The 20,894-nt window shown below is 38.9% G+C and overlaps 1 protein-coding gene across 2 annotated transcripts in view; it reads right to left on the reverse strand.

The window, feature by feature from the left end:
* Positions 1–20,894, reverse strand: part of DPP10 (dipeptidyl peptidase like 10) — a 586,192-nt gene that overhangs the window by 242,030 nt on the left and 323,268 nt on the right. For both annotated transcript variants that reach the window (XM_076343054.1, XM_076343053.1), the window contains exon 2: positions 9,748–9,862. In XM_076343054.1, the coding sequence (XP_076199169.1) occupies positions 9,748–9,862 (115 nt within the window). The remainder of the gene's footprint in view (positions 1–9,747; positions 9,863–20,894) is intronic.

Here is a 20,894-nt window from a genome sequence, read left to right on the forward strand (position 1 = left end):
GATGTAGCTTAAATAAATAATCAGTAGCAGAGATTCAATACTGAATTGTCACAGTAACATGAAATCAGAGGTACTCTTAAAGCAAAAGTTTTGCTATCAAAACACAAAGTTTCCAATGAATATTCACTGATAGCAGCTATGCACTTCACCTAACTGCTTTAGGCTATTTAGGAGAACAGCAGCTGCCAAAAGCTGTGTTATCCATTGCCTCTGCACTAGCAAAAATATGCACCTATGCACTTCCTACACAATCAACCAGCCAGATGCCCAGTCAGGTCTTTTAATCATTTTATCATTATTGGGCAGGTTTGTCATAGATTACTGCAGTATTTCTCTGCTCTGCGAGCTTTTCCTTCCAATGTGTCGGGCATCCAACTCCTCTATGAGAGGATCTTTTTGTTAGTCAGATTTTGTCCTTACAGATTGCTGATATTAAACAGCTGATGATACAAAAAACACGGAAAGGAAGCCTACAGAGGGTTGAAGCAAGGGCAGGCAGTCTGGGAGGAATACAGAGAAATTGCCCGAGCAGCCAAGGATCAGGTTAGGAAAGCTAAAGCCCTGAGAGAATTAAATCTGGCCAGGGATGTCAAGGGCAACAAGAAAAGATTCTATAGGTACGTCAGGGATAAAAGGAAGATGAGTGAAAATGTGGGCCCTCTCCAGAAGGAAACGGAAGACCTGGTTACCCGGGATATGGAGAAGGCAGGGGTACTCAATGACTTTTTTGCCTGTCTTCACCGGCAAGTGCTTGAGCGTCACCGCCCAAGTCACAGAAGGTAAAGGCAGGGACTGAGAGAATGACGAGCCACCCACTGTGGGAGAAGATCAGGTTTGAGACCATCTAAGGCATCTGAAGGTGCACAAGTCCATGGGACCCGATGAGATCCATCCGCGGGTCCTGAAGGAACTGGTGGATGAAGTTGCTAAGCCACTATCCATCGTATTTGAGAAGTCATGGCAGTGCGGTGAAGTTCCCACTGACTGGAAAAGGGGAAACATAACCCCCATTTTTAAAAAGGGACAAAAGGAAGACCCGGGGAAATACAAGCCAGTCAGTCTCACCTCTGTGCCTGGGAAGATCATGGAACAGATTCTCCTGGAAGCTATGCTAAGGCACATGGAGGACAGGGAGGTGATTCGAGACAGCCAGCATGGCTTCACCAAGGGCAAGTCCTGCCTGACCAACCTAGTGGTCTTCTGTGATGGAGTGACTACATCAGTGGGCACGGGAAGGGCTACAGATGTCATCTATCTGGACCTCTGTAAAGCCTTTGACACGGTCCCCCACAACATCCTTCTCTCTAAACTGGAGAGGTATGGATTTGATGGGTGGACTGTCCGGTGGGTGAGGAATTGGTTAGATGGTCGCATCCAGAGGGTAGTGGACAACGGCTCAATGTCCAGATGGAGGTTGGTGACGAGTGGCATCCTGCAGGGGTCTGTACTGGGACTGGTACTGTTTAATATCTTCATCAATGACATAGACAGTGGGATCGAGTGCACCCTCAGCAAGTTTGCAGATGACACCAAGCTGAGTGGTGCAGTCGACATGCCAGAGGGACGGGATGCCATCCAGAGGGACCTGGACAAGCTGGAGAAGTGGGCCCGTGTGAACCTCATGAGGTTTAACAAGGCCAAGTGCAAGGTCCTGCACCTGGGTTGGGGCAACCCCTGGTATCAACACAGGCTGGGGGATGAAGGGATTGAGAGCAGCCCTGCCGAGAAGGACTTGGGGGGACTGGTGGATGAAAAGCTGGACAGGAGCCAGCAATGGGCACTCACAGTCCAGAAGGCCAATTGTATCCTGGGCTGCATCCAAAGCAGCGTGGCCAGCAGGTCGAGGGAGGGGATTCTGCCCCTCTACTCTGCTCTGCTCTGGGGAGACCCCACCTGGAGTACTGCGTCCAGCTCTGGAGCCCTCAGCATAAGAAAGACACGGGCCTGTTGGAGCAGGTCCAGAAGAGAGCCACAAAAATGATCAGAGGGATGGAACACCTCTCCTGTGAAGAAAGGCTGAGAGAGTTGGGGTTGTTCAGCCTAGAGAAGAGAAGGCTTCGGGGAGACCTTCTTGCAGCCTATCAGTACTTAAAGGGACTTATAAGAAAGATGGGGACAAACGTTTTAGGAGGGCCTGTTGCGACAGGACAAGGGGGAATGATTTTAAACTAAAAGAGGGTAGATTTAGACTAGATAGAAGGAAGAACTTTTTTACACTGAGGGTGGTGAAACACTGGCCCAGGCTGCCCAGAGCGGTGGTGGATGCCCCATCCCTGGAAACATTCCAGGTCAGGTTGGACGGGGCTCTGAGCCACCTGATCTAGTTGAAGATGTCCCTGCCCACGGCAGGAGGGTTGGACTAGATGACCTTTAGAGGTCCCTTCCAACCCAAACTATTCTATGGCTCTATGATTCTATGACAGACCCATAGAAAAAGAATATCTAGAATCACAGCAGTCAAGAAGCCATCTTGTTATCTTGATGTCGACCCAGTATGTTACCAGCACATTTTTAACGAAGAAATCTGCTTTGTAAAGGTCATATCCTGTAATACATTTCAGATCAAAATGTGACCCCTTCACAGTGAATAAAGTCAATCATAGTTTCATTATTGGTCTTTATTCAGCCAAATTTGTCAATTAGAGGCCCAGCTGAAAGCTTACTGAAATCAACAACAATATGATTTTTTTGCCTTTAAATGTCAGCACTGCCTGCTGCAGTCACTCCAGTTAGTATTAATAAGGTGCATCCTTGCTGTATTGAAGAGAAACTCCTTTTTAATGCACATCATAAATTTATGATAGACACAAGGCCATCACGGCTGCTCACTCCACGGAGCTGCTGCATTTTGCACGCACCTCCCTCCCAGGTCTCAGCAGGGCCCCAGTAAGCACTTACTCACCGTAATCAACTCTTCTTGCACTTGATGTCTTGTAAGTCTAAGCATGCAGAGTTGTTCAAATCCTCGTTCATAAGACAAACATTCTAATCCTTAAATAAGCTTTTTGCCCTCTTCCTACCTTCCAGGGATCAAAATAACCTGTTTGGTTTTTTTTTAGTCTCCAAGTCCAGCATGGGACACAATATTCCACTTGCAGTCTTACTAGAGCTTTACAGCAGAGTAACATTATCTCTCTTGATTTATACCTAATCCCTCTGTTTACACATCATGGGACCTTGTTAGCTCTTGCTTCTGCCACACACTGTTTTTATCTTCAAAGTAAGCTCGTGTTGTTATACATGCTCTACTCAGCTCCACAGATACATTCCCTGTCTTCAAAACACTACTTCTAACTTGCATCAAATACTGGGCTCTTCATAGCACATTCTCCCCTTTCTCCATAACCTTGCTGACTACCTACCCTCAACAAGCTGTTTTCCATCACCAATTTTGATTCAACACACCCTCATCCTGATGCTGTTTGTGATCCCAAAAGGATTCCCCTTTTAACCTTTCTTGAGTCTGTTTCTATTTATTGTGACCTCTTATATCCTGCCACTTTGCCAACTATCAATCAGGCTCACGCAAGCTGTTATGTTGCCAAAAATTGTCTTACCCAAGACAGTTTCGTTTTCAGTTTGTTTTTTTTTTTTTATTAACTGCTTTAATAAAAATCACTAAAACAATACATCAACTGTGTACAGAAAGGCTATAGGAGAAGAAAGGTACACTGGCTCTGCTCTCTGTCTTCTATCTAATTCACATGCCTGCCAAGTAATCTCGATATAAATTGGATTTTAAAGTAACTTTTAAAACTGCTGTTAGCATTTCTAAGCTGAAAAAAAATGGCATCTTCAAGCAACTTTACTAGATGTTTGAAAAGTAATTTTTTTTCTAATGCTAAGTCATTACCAAAATAGAGCCTTGTTTGTAATCCTTGACACTAGCTTTCCACCGTCAATATCTCATATTATATAATTTTTAAGAAAAATGTTGATTGACATCAAAAGACACTAAAATAGTAATTTAACTTTCCAAAATGCTTAGTTTATATATAGTAAGATGAATTACACATCATGTGAACTCTCAAAACACTATACTGGGTTAATCTTTCTTGAGCACAAGCACAAATTAGTATGTACTTCACAAAGTACTTGTTTTATTTTAAAGACTGCCTTTTCCCACTTTATGCTTATTACCGCATTACCAAATAGCCTACTATCTCTTTTTCATTTCCATTCTAAGTTTTATTGAATTATTCCTTGAAGGAATCATATTTCCAATGTCCTCACACTATTTCCCACGGATTTCTGTATTTCGGTCTGAAATTCTATATATTATGTATAGAAAATGAACACAGATTACAGAAGATACAAACAAAATCAAATGTTAAAATGGCTACTTTTTAACTATACATCAAACTAACAACAGTTCAACAACTGGTGTGTATTTATTCAAAATGACAAACATATTTGTGCTTACTAAACTAGAAGACTGCAAAAGTAGAAATTAATAGCCTCATTACTTTTCCTGAGTTTATAGGATATTATTTTTGCAGGTTAAAAGTAGTCTAAACACCTCATAAAATTTACGTTCTAACTTAGCAAATAAAACTAATAATGATGTAGTGCGGTATATTAACAACTCAAACTCCTTACTGACTTTTCTGTGGAAAACAAAAGTTTTAACACTAGAAATTAGGATAAAGGCTTGATGTTAAATGCTATCTGAAAAGTTGAAAAATACCACTAGTGAACTGTATGCAAGCTAACAGGTATATCAATAACTAGGAATTAGTATAGTTCGTATTACGTTTGCATGAAAAAGGAAAACCAACTTGCCAGAAAGTAGTCAGATATCAAAACTTGTTTGCCAATTTACAGTAGTTACAGGGAGCCTATACAGCATTGAACAGAAACCTGAATCTTCTGGTAATGAATCTCCACTTCAGCAAAAATAATTTTTAGTTTGCTTTCTATTCATTTAAGAGTAGTATGAGAGATGGTGTGGAGGGGTCGCTCCCAACCCTGTTCTAAACAGGATATTTATCTATTGGACATAATCCAAATGGATCCTCTTCCTAGAGCTTGATTTTACTCAAAACAATTTCAAAAAAGCGTTTTCTGTCAGTTTGGCTGACTTAAATGTTCCCTAAAGGAATTTTTCTACAAAGCTGTCCTTTTTTTTTTTTTTCTTCTTTTCCCTTCACATCAAGAGATAGCAAAGCAAACTCTTTGGCTTGCTTTGAGTCTATGATTAGAGTTACATGCCACTTTGCTCAACAGTAATTACCATATATCAGCATGCATGGTTTAAATGCTAACATCAATATCTCAGTAACGGAGTCCCACATAAAGCATTCGAGTCTGCCACACCTTCAGAAACTGTAAGTTAACATGAAGGTAGAACTACTGTCATTCCCAAAAGGAAAAACAGCCTTAAGTGTTGTGGCAAAACACCTGTACAAGGGTGGCAACGTCTGTACAACTCTTAGGCTGTTTTTAGGTGATTTTTCATATAAAAGCTTTCAGCTGCTAGTACTTCCAATTGAGCATTTCTCCGTTTTGAAATATAGATCAACAGTGGTCAATCAAATAGGTCTTTAGATAATTCCTACAATGTGGAACACGCTGTCATGATGCAAAGCACAAAAACATGCTGATTTAAAGGCAGGAGTGAGGCATTGATCCCAGAAAATCTACCTATGAATATTTCAGTATATGCAGGTATGTGATGAAACTTCAAAAACATGAAATAGAATAAAAGCAGAACAAGAAAGATACCTGTGTTATATTTATACTGACATACAAACCAAATGATGGCATCTCAAACAGCTATTTTTGTCTCTGCACTGGGCATTAATTCCCAATATAAAGGAAGTTATATTTATAAGATTATTCTCAAGGTATTTCCTTATTTTGTTCTCTTAAATACGTTTCCAGTAATCATCTTCAAATACTACACAAAAATCACTAGATTCATAATTAAATTGCCCCAGAGGATAGACGGGTTCCCATTCTGAAACTCCCAAGTTTTTCCACGCTCCAGACCCTTACTTTAACAAGAGTAACCTCATTCTTTGATATCTTCATGCACTTTCTTTATCATTGCACGTACCTAATTGTGAAGAAAACTAGCAGGGATACTTGCCTGCGAGCCTTCTAATCCCAGCTACATAGCAGTGTAGCAATTTGGTGGGCGCAATGGGGTTTTTTTAATGTACTCCTTAGTCCACAGAGGTTCAGAGAGAGCTGTTGAGCCCCAGTAAGAGGGTACTGGACTGGGAGTCCATTCAGACTCTACTGCTAATCACTTACATTACTGAATGGTCTGGTCTTCCATTTTTCCATCTCTTTGTTGAGAACACTAACACATTCCTAAAGTTTCTGAGTATTAGCACAGATGAAAATACAATACAGAGGGGAACAAATTATTACTAATATTGCTGGTACAATTTACTAAAACCACAACCATAACTGCAACACAGATATTTCATGTTTTAAGAGAAGCTAAGGTATTAGTAGGTCAAAATACATCTCTTATTTCAACACAGTTCCTGCTTAGTGTTGTATATTCAAGTTATATTTCATGTAATAAAAAACACTAAAAAAAAATCAAAAAATTTCCATTTAGTTTTAATACCGCTTGTATCTTTAGCAGAAGCTAAAGCCTCTTTGAAGCCTTTTGCATATAACTTACATAGAAGATTTTCTTTTAAAAGCTTGTTATCTCATATGGAAGCATTGATCCCTCTATTAAAAAAAGGCATGAAAGCTGTTGCTTAATGTTGGAGAGAAGTCAAATGACAACTGTTAAAGTGTACACACGGACCTAAGAGTTTCTTACATTGTGAACAAAGCAATGTATAAATAATTGTAGGCAAAGAGAGATCATTTCTGTTGGATTTGGCATATGTCCTGGTTTTGGCAGGGATAGAGTTAATTTCCTTCCTAGTAGCTGGTACAGTGCTGTGTTTTGGATTTAGGATGAGAACAATGTTGATAACACAGCAATGTTTTAGTTGTTGCTGAGCAGTGCTTACCCTAGTCAAGGACTTTTCAGCTTCCCATGCTCTACTGACTGAGAAGGCTGGAGGGGCACAGGAAGCTGGGAGGGGGCACAGCCAAACTGGCCAAAGGGACATTCCATACCATGGGACGTCATGCTCAGTACATAAACTGGGGAAAGCTGGCCGGGGGGGCCGCTGCTCGGGGACTGGCTGGGCATCGGTCGGCGGGTGGTGAGCAATTGTACTGTGCATCACTTGCTTTGTGTATTATTATTATTATTGTATTATTATTATCATTTTATTTCAATTATTAAACTGTTTTTATCTCAACCCACGAGTTTTTCTCACTTGTGCTCTTCCAATTCTCTCCCCCACCCCACTGGGGCGGGGGGGGAGTGAGCGAGCAGCTGCATGGTGCTTAGTTGCCAACTGAGGTTAAACCACGACAGCATATCAGTAAATACACTTTTGCCTCCACAAAACTTTCAACAATCAGGCTTCTGAGCAACCACCATCTGAAATTATTATCACCTCCATAAAAAGAAGCAGCATGATGCGCAGTGTTTAGGGGAATTTACATGAAATCTAAGAAGCGCCCATTGGTACAGGCAGAACTAAATAGGGAAAGAAGTCTCTGACGTTCAAAATAGTATTAGAAATGAAAAGCAATGCACTCTGAACTATCCCAAGGTAATATAGGACAAAATGCTCATTATTGCACTGAACATCTTAATTCAGATCTACTATATAGCAGAATTTGCAAAACCAAGTATTTACAACAACAGACTGGTAGCACCTTAGAACTGAGCACCTCGCAATAGCCAGACCTGTGAGAGTCTCCAAGTTTTTCCTCCCCTCGAATGCTAGACATCCCAAAGTGATCTTACATATATTCAAGACCAGATAACTTCAGCTATAGTGCTTAGTACCTGCCAGCAAACCGCCAGAGTATCAGAATATTTTCTTCCAAAAACATATTAATTAATCATGAAAGTGAAGGAGGAACAGCACTGATTAGGATCAAAATAGGCAAAGTAGCTGTCCTACAATGTACCTCCAAAGCTTTCTTTGGTAAGCATTTCCAACCTGCAAGAAACCCCAGTTTTACATACCTAGAGCATTTTGGGAAAAATGTTTTTATTTATATCAAGCTCTACAGTCTCTTTGGGATATCTTTGAGCATCTGAGCTGACAGAACTAGTTTTCACTTGCCTGACTGGAACTGAAATGTAGGTCCCAGCTTACATCAAGTTTTGAAGCAAGCTCTCTGGATTTTCAAACAGCATCAGATATGTTGTAATTCACTGAGCTTTTTTAACATATTAAAAAAAAAAAAAATTAACATTTCCCTAGGTTGTTTATTCTTTTTTCCATGAGTGCCTTAAAAGACTTCAATTTACGTTTTTACATCATTAATAATTCTACATAGATGTAAGAGCCAGAACTGATGTTTATTATTGTGGATTCCAGCATAACACTTTTGAGATTTTACAAGCCTTAAAAAAAAGTTACCTCTCCTTGAAAAGAAAAACAGTCTTCTGTCTTAAAGTGTATCACGATATGCCACCATTTGTCCTCAACGTCTGTTTTTTAGTATTCCCTTAAGAAACTCCTATACACTGAGACTACAGCAGCACAACTTTGCTTTTATTTTTCTCAAAATATTCTAAGTGGAAATAAGCAAACAGTCATTTCTTTATCATTCCTTGGACAGCACCATGCATATGTAGTAGATATTTACACAAAACAGAGGAAGCAGAATAGTCCGTAGTATTCCTACATACTCTCTCTAGCTGTCCCATCCGCTCTGACAAGCAAAGCTTTTTGATCCTTTTCCATTCAGTCTCACCACCTTCCTTTCAAGCAGCATCAGTCTACTACTGTACTTGCTCATGCACAGACCCACCCAGCTTCCCATGATGACTTCATCTAGCGGCCAAATTGTCTGGAACCATTATTTAACTAAAAAGCGCTTCATTAACCTTTTGGTTTACACAAACTGGGCACTTGCATAGCAGAATATTTGCAGATCAATATTTACTATCTAGGCATGCCATCCAGATCAGGTACTTTACATTGTAACTTTAAATCTGACAAAAAGAATTCAAAGATATTTTCTATTTAAAACTTGTGCAGTGTTTCCTTCTCTTAAGTTCCTAGACATAGTTAAATGGTTGCTGCCCCAGCAGTAAAAAGAAAATCTTTAGAAAAATAACCCAGATCAAATTAGAACACCCCCCCAAAAAAATTAAGCATAATTATTTTATATGTTCAACTGCTTTTTTTGTCTACTACTTGCCCTCGCCCCCCCCTTTTTTTTTTTCCTGTAACTGAACCGTTAGGTAATTTCCCCTCTCTTTGTTTTTGAGAGAAAGAAAAGGGAAGAAGCTTGTGCATGTACGTATGAAAGACGCATGCTTCTGGTTCAGTGAGAAGTTTCATTCTCAATATTAGTTTTCCATGATATACAGCCTTCTCTTAGCTTATCTGTGAATCTGAAATTACACCAAGAGACAAGTGACAAAATCTTAAACTCAGCTCACACCTGCTGAGGCTAATGAGGATTGCTTGTAGCTATATCAAGGCTGACACAATCCTAAGGACCTACTGCCAAAGCCAAATGCTTCTGCTTCACAAGGCCTCCGGTCACTCTTGAGTCTGTACAGGCACCAAATTTATAGTAGCCAGAAGTTAAAAATGCTTAAGAGCAAGAGATACTTTAACATTTACGTGTCATCTTAATGACTGCATTATGAATCATACACCTTCAGTAAGATAAAATAAAGAAGTAGGTTACCTGGGGTTAAAAGAATGACAGACATAGTGATGAGTGAACAAACAACTAGAATCACCAGCAGCGCAATAGCAATTCCCTTCCAGTTCCTCTGCGGAGGGCTGTTACTTCCAAGTTCCTACAGGAATGGAAAAAAATAAAATAAAAGGAAAAGACCATGTTTCATAATCATATATTTCTAGAACTATTAGTGATAGGAAAATTGCTCTGTGCATACTCATAATCACAGCATGAGAGGTGATCGTGATCCCTCCCCTCTCAATAGTACACACACTCATCCAAAGGTGTGTTACTCTTATGCTTTTTTAATAGATTTCTTTTTTTTAAATAATATGTAATTTTATACCCCTAAGAGACAATCAAATGAGCTTATACAAGCTGTCCAAATTACGACTGGTGTTAAAACGTGCTGAACATAAACTTCAGGACAATATCAACTAGCAGTTTATAAGATAATTACAGAAATGAAACGTAGCAATTTATTGTAATTCCACCCAACGTGGTATGGACCATAAAGGTTTAAATACACTTCCTTTTTAATGTACACCATTAAACTTATTTGTAACAGAAAACATGTACAAAACTGCCTAAGGCTCCAAGTATTCCATGCAAAGCCACACAGCTCTTCTTCTCTGTACAGTAGTTCAACTATAAACTGCTCCCCTATTACTCATAAAAAAACAACAGTAGCTTATAACAAATGTTAAATGAATGCTTCTGTAACTACAAGTACACTTAAACCTACATTCTCTGTAGTTACATGTTTAATTCCTGTTAACTCCAGCCAGACACCATTTAGGTTTGCCAGTAGTAGCAGTGCATTGCCTGTGTTCATGGTACAGTTTGAGACCAAACAACACATAAACATCTAACAACAGAATGACTAAAACAGTACAATTGTTTCATACAATCCTAACTTTCTTTCACAGAAGACAGTATTTTTTTCTATCTATAGCTGGCAAGCAAGCATAAATGTTTCTCTGCTACAATTACCCATACCTTTACTATCTAAAAATTAAATTGCTGTGGTAAGACTCTCTGTGAAAAGAAAACTGGGAGGGACTTCTCAGAAGATCCCACTTCAGCCTACTTACAAAGTTGCATTACGTTACACAAGTGCTTCATAGTCTGCAGAGCTTCCACTAAGCTCCAACTAAATACCAGGTGGGGTAAAAAACATGGGCTTTAGCCCACACTTGCCCTTGAAAACAACAGCACATAAAAGCCTCTCTCCCCCTCCCCAGGACCTGCTGCCATAACATGCATCAGCAGAGCCCTGCAAGGCCACCTCTCCACTGAATGCATAGGGAGCGACTGCCACAAAAGATGAGAGATTACTCGGAGTCTCCTATTTGATCTGCAAACCTGGTTTGTTAATCTTGCAAGTACACAGCAAGAATATTCTTTTATCTTTTCCCTTTCTGGGAAAAGGCTGAGGGATGAGGGCAACTCTGCCACCTCAGCCATCTTGTTCTATGGATAGGACTAAGATACAGGAAGGCACCTCCTGCTACATTTTATAAGCTTCCAAAGGCATATTAATACTTTTTCACATACATATTATTTCATTTTTGTTTTCTGAATTATAAATGAGTGAGAAATGGAGATGTTTTAACAACAGAAAATTACAATGTTCTTGTGCCTTCTTGGCTGGTGTACGCCACCTCAACACCATACACCACCCAGAACAGCGCCTCTAACAGTGTCTTTAATTATTTATTTTTTTAACCCCTCACCTGTTCATTTCCACCTGTAAAAGACAGTTTATCTCCAGGAAAAGTAAGGGGAATTCCCCTACACAGTCTCTAAGCAATCCTACAGGGGAAGTCTCACAGGAGCCCTCAGCCTGTCACAGCTCCTGGCAAGGAGCCCCCCACCACCCTGACATGGCTGCTGCCTGCTGGGCCCCATCCTCCTGCCTGGCCTGGACTTGGCTGAGCTTGCTTATTTTAGAGATCTTTAGCCTCACCAGAGGGGAAAGGTAGCCCCTCTCTCTACTCAGTTTAAACCCTAGGCCACAGCTGGTCCTCACGGGATCAGCTCCCTCACCTGACAGGTGTTAGCCCTCCTCTCCCCACAGCTGAAGCCAGCTCAGGTCTAGTGGTAAATGGCTGCCAGCCAGCCTGGGCTGCTCACGGTCCTTCCCTCCTGTAAGAGTAATTGTACTTTTTTATTATTACACGAATCTCCTCTTTGGTATTGATACTGATTGAATGGCAGATAATGGATCATGTTCAATTATAGCACATAGAAGGAAATTATTGAGGACGGTTGCAGCACAGCATTAGCTGGCAGTCCCTCTCAGATTGAACTCTGTGTAGCTTTCCCGGGGATTGCCATGCAGGAGAAAGCATGATTACCGTAACCAACAATGCACTTTTGATGCTCATATTTTTTTTTTACTAAAGTTCAGGACTCCTGTCTTCCACAGGCGGGGGGGGGAAATGGTGTAAGCAGGAATGCCTGGCATCCACCCCTTTTCCCCATTCCATTGCCCCTGTTTCCCAATCCCTTGCACACCTGCCTGCTCTCCTTGTTTTCTTCAGCTCCTTCTGATTCAGTCCCACCTCGTTAAATACTAATTACCACAGCAACTTCCTGACCAGCCTTAAAGATGGTTGGTCTTCAAGGCCTGCGTTATGGCTTCACCGCCCCATTTGGTGATCCCTAGGATATGAGGATTGCATGGTTCAGTCCTTTCTGGACAGCCCTGGCCATACTGATATTGCAAGAATCCCCAGACTTTTAACAGAAATACAAAACTTTTACGTCCTGAATGTAAGCTCTGATCCAAGCTGTTGTTTTCCCTTAAGTAACAATTATTTTAATGTTAATAGCACAGTCCAGAAAATATGAACTTATTCTAAATGTAACAATGTAAGCCTTATTCATATGATACTTAGCAGAGTCCAACTGAAACAGAAGAAATAGCTGCTCATACAAGCAAGTGGCAGTAAGAAAACAGTAGTTACATTCAGTCAATCCTATTCCAAAGGATTGACTTAAAATGACAGAAGCTGGGCAACTTGATGAATGTTTTCTGTACCAAAGCCTCTAAAAAAATGTAACAAGTCCTCATTATTTAGAAGGTTCTTCTCTGCAGACATGAATAGTGTTCAGTTTCTAAAAGTAAAGCTCCATTTTAAATACTTCTGCAATATTTTGCAAGGAGCATTTCAAATGACTGAATCTAGTATTGAGCCTACAAAGCTTACCGGTACCCACAGTGAGAAAGAAGGGGGCTTCCAACTAGCTGAAGATCTTGGAGACTGGCATAAAAAGAAGGACTTATCTCTGATGAAGAAGAAAGTACTTGGTTTTAATAATTTGATAAAATTTATGAGTTGTTCCAAATTATTAGATTAGAAGTTATTAAAAGGTCATGAGGATGTTTCAATATTGAGTGACAACATTCTGGTAAGACATTTGCAAAGTTAATGTACCCTAACAAAAAAATTGATGAAATACTAGAAAAATTACTGTAATAAGGCGAATTCATAGTACAACATCTCCAATCAACTCTCTTGATGTTAACCAGTGTAACTCTTGGACTATAACTATAGCCTTGCACTGCTTTTCAAAATGGTCATAAGCAAAAGGCAGTTAAATAGATTTTTAGACCTTGTATCATTGGCAAGATAGAAGCTGCCATTTCTGAGTATGACAAGAAGATAGAGGCATTCAAGAGGAAACAGAGAGAGCTATACAATGAGAAGCTTTTGACATCATACAGTTTCCCCATAACTAACTGCTAACTGGCACATAACAACAACGAACACACAGATGGAGATTTAAGGATCTAATCTTCTAAATAGGCTCTTCCATTAAAGTAGTTTGAAAAAATACCAACTTTTGAAGATGGTGTTTTATATTTAATACTATCTATAATTTATAGATTTTACAATCTAACTGTAATGAATCACAAGATGGCTGCTCAAAGCATAATACAATTGCAAGCATTCTCATTATTTAAAGTACCTTTTTTACAAACCATTTAATTGCACTGTTGCCAAAAACAATCCTTAACTAATATATATTTCTGAATGTAATTTGTGATTGAGTAATATCTTACTAAAACACAGCTACAAAGAGAAAAATCCATTATACTGCACACACACAAAAATGTACACCAATGTTATAGAACCTAATGCTTTTGGCCTATTCCTGCCAAATGCTAAAGACCACATTTTACCACGAGCTTTTAATCACTACCATCAGTGAACTCAACATATGCAACTGAAGGGAGCTTCTAGCCTAAGAGCCTAAACTTTCTCCTCTGTGATTGTCTCCATTTAATCTCTGTTGAAAAGACCTGTAAAAGGAAAGACGTAACTTGCTGTCAGACTGGTTTTACGAAAACAGGTATTATATGGCATTACAGAGGTTGCAAATAGTATAATTAAGTGATCACACCAAAATTTTGCAATAGTAACGAAAAGAAAGGTTAAAACAAAAATCTGCAGAGACTGGACATGAGAGGGATGACAGACTGAGACTGTCAAAGGAGAACATGAGTCATTTCAACTCTTCAGCATCCCTCTACACTAAACCCCACTTGCCACTGCAAAACAAGAAATTTCAGAGGGAAATGCTGAAAAACTAGATCCAGAAAATACACAAAGCAAATATAAATCAAATATGCTGAAGCATTTTTCTCTCTCCTTTTCTAGCATGATTTCTAAATATATACTCCCTGTCCAAACACAATTTACTGACTGATGATGAACTGATTCGCTACAAGCATGAAAATCTTTTAAGTACTAGCAGGACATAGCTTTGAATTTCACAATCTATGGCATGCAACCTCATCCAGCAGTTCTGAGTTGTTGTTCTCTATTTTTGAATGAAGTAGAGTCTGACACGGATGTTTCATCTTGAAAATAAAAAACTACAAAATTACCTCCATAATGGATGTGTTACACCTGAATGTAACAAGAAGATATAACCCAAGTTCCTATTACAATAGAAATAACAACGTGAAACTAATTTCCATTAAATTTATTTCATATAGAAATATTTTTTATCCCTTGACACAGAAATGCAAGTGCTTATAATTTAAGAGTGTTGTTTCCTTTTAAGTAGTATTGGGGATATTGATTTGGGAGAAAGAATCACTTAAAATTAATAGATGTAGTATCTTAAAAAAACCCTCAAATATTTCCATATTTTTACCTGAATAAACTTACAATTTTTCTTGTAAGCAGCATAACCGGAAAAAAAATCACAGCTTCCTTCCTAAAGCTTATCGAGTTGCGCAGTTTTGTTGTTAATCAATGAGGATAAAAAGCCTTTAAGACATACTTTTTCTAGCAAGCATGTACAACTAAGGAGACAACAAAAGGTCAGAAAATATTGCTGTAACATGCTGCATTAATAAGTCAGGTTTTTGAGTTATCTTAATAGCATTTTCCTGATTTCTTGGAAAATAAACCACAATACAATTTCTACCGTGGAAATAATGACAGAAGCAGTAGGAGACTGCTTGGTGCGAGCAGGCACACTGAACGGCACTGGCTAAAGCCTGGGGACTAAAGAGTGCCTCTGCCAGGCTTTTCCAGAAGAGGCAGGTTAGTTAAAATGCAGCATCCTCTTTGGGAGAAGAAATGAAAAACAATCTTTTAGACACATGCTAACCCTGAGAGCTGGCGTTTAACTAAACTGCTTTTTCTCATAAAACTGCCTTCCCATGCTGTGATCGACCTAGCTGATAAATGGTGCGATGAGCAAAATATAGAAAATATGCATTTATCTTTAAAAATTAAGAACAAGAATTCCACCAGTTTTAACTATTTCTGCAGTGTACAGCTGGGTACAGCTCAAAGTGAAAGCAGAGATTCTGCCATTATTTCTGCAGCCTGGAGTGAACTTTGCCAGGTTGGCATGCTCAGTGGTACAAGTGTGCAGATGCACCTTGGTGTTTACCCCCAAACTGTGGGTGCTTGAAACAGAAAACCCATCAGCACTGAGCTGCAGCAGTGTCTGGTGGTTGCCTGATTTTGTGTTGGGGCACTAAGGGCAGACAAAGGATCTTGGTTAGAGGAGCCACGGGATGTAGCAGCTTCTGCCAGCATAGCATCTTCTGAAGCCTTGAATGAATCGCCTTTTCTTTTGTCTTTTTTTTTTTTTAAAACTGTTCCTGTACTGTCACCAGGACAAAGCCTACAGAGGAAAGCTCTAAGAAGAATCACAGCCTTCCCTTATTTTGGCAAGAATTTCAGGGGCAAAGTGCATTAGAGTAGCAAAAGCAAATGTAATTTGCTTTGCAGTAGGAATGAGAATGAGTCTCACTCTGTAGCTTAGATGTAATCACGACAATATCACTTAATGACTCCTCCAGCATCTACTTCATTAAACTCTACCATTTGCATTCCCCAAACATGAAGAAAAGGTGATAAACATAAAAAGACACACAGTTTCACGTTGTATCTCAGGTGTTTTAAAAGACAGACGCAGGATACTTATAACAAAAAGACTGCAGTCTTTCCGGAGCTCTTTATATAGCTGGTCCTGCAACTGATATTAAATACTACCTGCCTTGATTTTGCAGTGTACTATTTGCAGGAAAATTACCACAGCAAGCATTTAGAATTTGTGATTAAGTGATTGCATCCATTCCTTCCCAGCTGTTTTTGAGTAATCCCGTGGCCTTGATAGCAAGAGAGACTAAAAGACAGATCCACAAAGTGGCACAGGATAGTTACAATCCATTTGCATAAGTACCTATCATTTTCAACCCTCATGCTCCCTTTACAATTCGCCGTGTTATAAGATCGTATTGCTCCAGTTCTTGTCTGAATGATTATGGTCATACAATTACTTTCCCCTGTCAGTACCTTTATTCATCAAAATGTTGGTGCTTCTTTTCAGAGTCATTGTAAAATGCCACTTTCACAGGAACGCATGACTCTCCGTCAGCTCTGTGGATAACGGGCATTTTAAAAAGAGAGCAGCTTGTTAGCAATCACCCTGCTTAGAACAGGTGCGGGATTTGGATATGGGAACAATCTGTCTTCATATTTTTATTTCTCTGGACCGCGCTGGTAAGAGAAACCCCTCCTTTTGCAGAGCCAACCTGAAAAAAACCAGCCCAATCCAAAACAAATAAAACAAAACAAAAAACACCCCTGTCTCAGTAAAAATAAACTAAAACAATAAAGGTGCACATATAGGTCATTCTGAGAAGTGTTCATCACCCACACTGGTTATGTATTTTCTTAACCTTGCAAACATTTTGTGATTTTTTTCAGCCTTGATCATTTTTGTTCTAAGCAGAGAGATTTTTTTCCTGGACCTGCAAGTGCCCATTCATGAACTGAATTTTGGTAATTTTGCGTATTTTGGAACAGCTTTGTCAACACCCTTAGTTCCTACTACTCACAAAAAAGATCAGAAACATTTATGGAAACTATTTAATGTATTATGGCTAGCATTAAGAATGCATTTCACATCTTCCAACTCATTTTGCAGGGTACCTTGTAACATTTACTCAAACACAATGAGCTAGCTATTACGCTAGACAAACAAGTAAAAGACTAACTTCTAAAGCATTCTACCGAAATCCCTGTTCAAGGTCTAATCACAGTAGATGAGTTTAAAACTTTGGTCGTTACTTATACAGGCAATAAATACAAAAGCAGGGAGAAAATGGGGTCAGCACAACCGATCAAAAGAGCATGGCACATGCACAAGTTAAAATTTGTGGCCATCCACTTTTTTTTTTATGAACACAATAGTATTCACATTTGCAGCATTGAAAAGCAAGGGGGAAAAAGCAAACTATCATGGTGCACAATATTATGTAAAATGCAATTCATGGAAAATACTGCCATAAGGGCTGTTGAGTAGCTGGGGCAGAGGGAGACTTGGATAAAATAACAACGGATGACAAAACTGGTTTATATTTGAAATAAAAAAGTCACGATGTAGAGACAAGCTACAGCAGGCAAGGGAATTCCTTTGGCTTTTGGGAGCAGAGTTGAATGTAACACACTTCTATGGAGAGGTATAATGCCACGTAGAGTTATTGCAGCATCAGAGGCAACTTCATTGAGACTCAGTATTTCGAAGCTGTTATTCCTTTTCATCCTGTGTTCACAGTCTTTTAGTTTGTTTCTAACAAGTTTCAGAAGTAAAGACACTGTATTCTTTTTCCAGTCCAGCAGAAATACTTGGAGCATTAAGGGGAATAACAATGTTCTGGCAAGATGTGAGTAAGTATCTCGAGACTCAAAAGTACTTATGTACGTGAAAGCTACAGATAGCCACCTATAGGGGTTTTTGCAAGTTCCTAAGTAGAACAGGTACTGAACACCTGCTTTATTAAATACATCTATTTGCAACACTCATCCAATCTCCCCTGCAAATCTCACCTCCAGACAGCTGGTTGTCAAGAGAAGTCACACACCCTTTTGGGGTCTGAGGCTCACTGCTAGCCCCGGTGTGACTCCAGGTTATGTTCCCCGTGTCCTCATCGGACCAAAGCTCCAATATTCACACTGTGCTAAATCTTCTCTTCCTCACACAAGTCTCACCTTGGAGCTAGTGAGATTTTTGTCTGAATATGAAAAGCTACCTCTGTACCTTGAAGACTGCCTGCAAGATTACATGGAAATAAAGCAAGTGGCTCATTTCCAGCAAGCCCATGCATCATTAGTGTCTAGAGGAAAGCAACAATTCATTTGCCATAATTAAAGAAAATTCTCAATGTATTTTACTAAAGCAAGTAATGCCAAGGACAAAAAAAGACGGCAAAGCAGCAGGCACAAACATGATTTTATTGCAGGTGACTATGATATAAAGGAAGAAGTCTCTATGAATACTGGCACAGTCATTTATGGCCAAAAAGGTATTTTCACAAATTCCTATTGATCCAAACTTTAATGAAATGTCACAAGATAGTAACATATTTCTTCCATTCTTATTATGTTGAAGAAAAATCACCCAATCAAGTAAAGTAATACATCTCAAAAAAAAAAAGACATTAAAAAATGGATGAATATAGGCTATACATGTTGCATACCTACAGATCTTTCTACAGATGTAACAAAGTTGTTTGCTAGAATCTGTCCCTTTCATTACTCAGAAACTAAATTATACTTTGCCTGATTTGCTTTTTTTTAAAAAAAAAAGCTTTTAAATGTATTTTTATTTCTCAATATATTTGCAAGGTCCCATAACAGATGACTTTTAAAACTGACATAGTCAATTTTGGCATTAATGAGCGGTTCGGTTTGACAACATAACATTACACTTCACTGAAGGTTAGAAAAACAGGAAAGGTTACTATACTGCAGTAATGTCATGTAAGTCAAATTCAGGTTTATGCCACGTAATTTTACAATTTAAATTGAATACAGTGCCCCTATATTTAGTGGTATAACACCGAGCTTTGCACTGGAGCGTAACTTTAAAGTAAGACCACTGTTAGATTAGAAGAACCAAAATCGCCTTTTGGAGTTTCTCACTGTTCAGGTATTTGTACACACGCTTAATTTTATGCTATTTAAGAGTCCTGGAGAATGGGTTTGAAAAAAACTTTTTTTTTGATGAGTCATATTAAATCCAGAGTTGTCAAAATATCAAACAAATTTATAAAGGTTATTTTGCAAATTTACATTGATATTTTTTCTATTTGTTTTCAGATTTACACAGCAGTTACTTGCAAATAAAACAAGTAATTTAAATCCAAATGTGCCTTAATAAGCCTTTGTGTGCACATATATCTGTACACACATACACATATCACTGAATATATATACAGATAAATATTATTTGAAGCAACATTCCTATAAATAAATTAAAATGTAAATAAGCCAAAGAGTGTCAGTACCAGGAAAGGGAACACTGTAATCTCTGTGTTTAGGGGGATCTAAGGTAGTAGAAAGTTAGATGAGTTTCCCAAGTTCATGTGAGAATGGTAAACCAGCATCTCTTTATGTAAATACTTGTGAACAAAACTGTAGCAAATAAAATTATTTGGCCAGTATCACTGGGCTCTGATTAGGATTTTATCATTTAGTTTTTCACAGACCTCTTCATAATTAAGTTTCCTGCTTTTCCGAAAAATTGAATTTTATTTAAAGCAGAGGAATACTATGATTATCAGAAATAAAGATATGGTTTTCTCCTGCATTTTGTTAGGGGAAAAAGACCAGAGAGTTGATCAGGAAATTTGTCAACTGGATACCATATACTATGTTATATAGAGATAATATATGCAATAACCCAGCAGAATCAAGACCACAGTTCACTTAAAAACAATGCAAGCCCTCACAGCACTAACGACATTACATTTTTCACACAGACATACATACACAGAGAGCTTATAAAAAAGCATTTCTAGAAAGACTGTGGGTCACCAAATCATCCCCTTACATATACTCCACTCAATTAAAAAACAAATGCAGTACTAGGAGAAAAAAAATTATCAGGAATTTCTTGGCTGTTTTACAGTATTCATTGATTTCAACAGTATACTTCAAGGTAATGTAAAAATCCAGCTTTTTTTTCCCCTGCAAAGTCTTCTTACCTTAATGGCCAAACCTATTTACATAAAACACTTCAAAGGCCCTTTATCCGCTATGTTTCATGGGGAAATGTGAGCCACCCAATAATGTAGTAGCTCTTGACTGATCTATGGAAAATGGGAATGCCTCTTGGTGGGGCAGAGCGCTCTCTTCTTCTCTAGGTGTTAAGACAGTTCTGCCATGCGGGCATGCCCATCAGCACCTAGCCTAGGGCAAACTTCATCAAAGGAAATGGAAAAAAAACATTAATATCTTTAAAATATTATTTTTGGCTCAACTGGCGTAAGTTAAATAGTCCATCGCTTAAGGTTTTGAGATTTGTTTCATCAACATATTTTCCAACTAACCATGTGATTTTTCTCAGTATTGATTCAGATCTCATTTGCTTCAGTTGAAAGATTTTGAAGCATTGAACAGTGATCCTGCTATGTCCACCTCTAACTCTCCACAGCAGCCCATATGGTGCTAGGTTTTGGATTTGTGGCTAAAACTGTGTGATAAACCAATGTTTCGGATATTGCTGAACAGGGCTTGCACAGCATCAAGGCTTTCTCTTTTTTTTTTTTTTTAACCCCAGAACACGTAGGCTGGGGGGGCTGGGCCAGAAGTTGGGAGGTGACGCAG

The sequence above is a fragment of the Aptenodytes patagonicus genome, chromosome 6 (assembly GCF_965638725.1).
Source record: "Aptenodytes patagonicus chromosome 6, bAptPat1.pri.cur, whole genome shotgun sequence".
NCBI classification, from domain to species: Eukaryota; Metazoa; Chordata; class Aves; order Sphenisciformes; family Spheniscidae; genus Aptenodytes; species Aptenodytes patagonicus.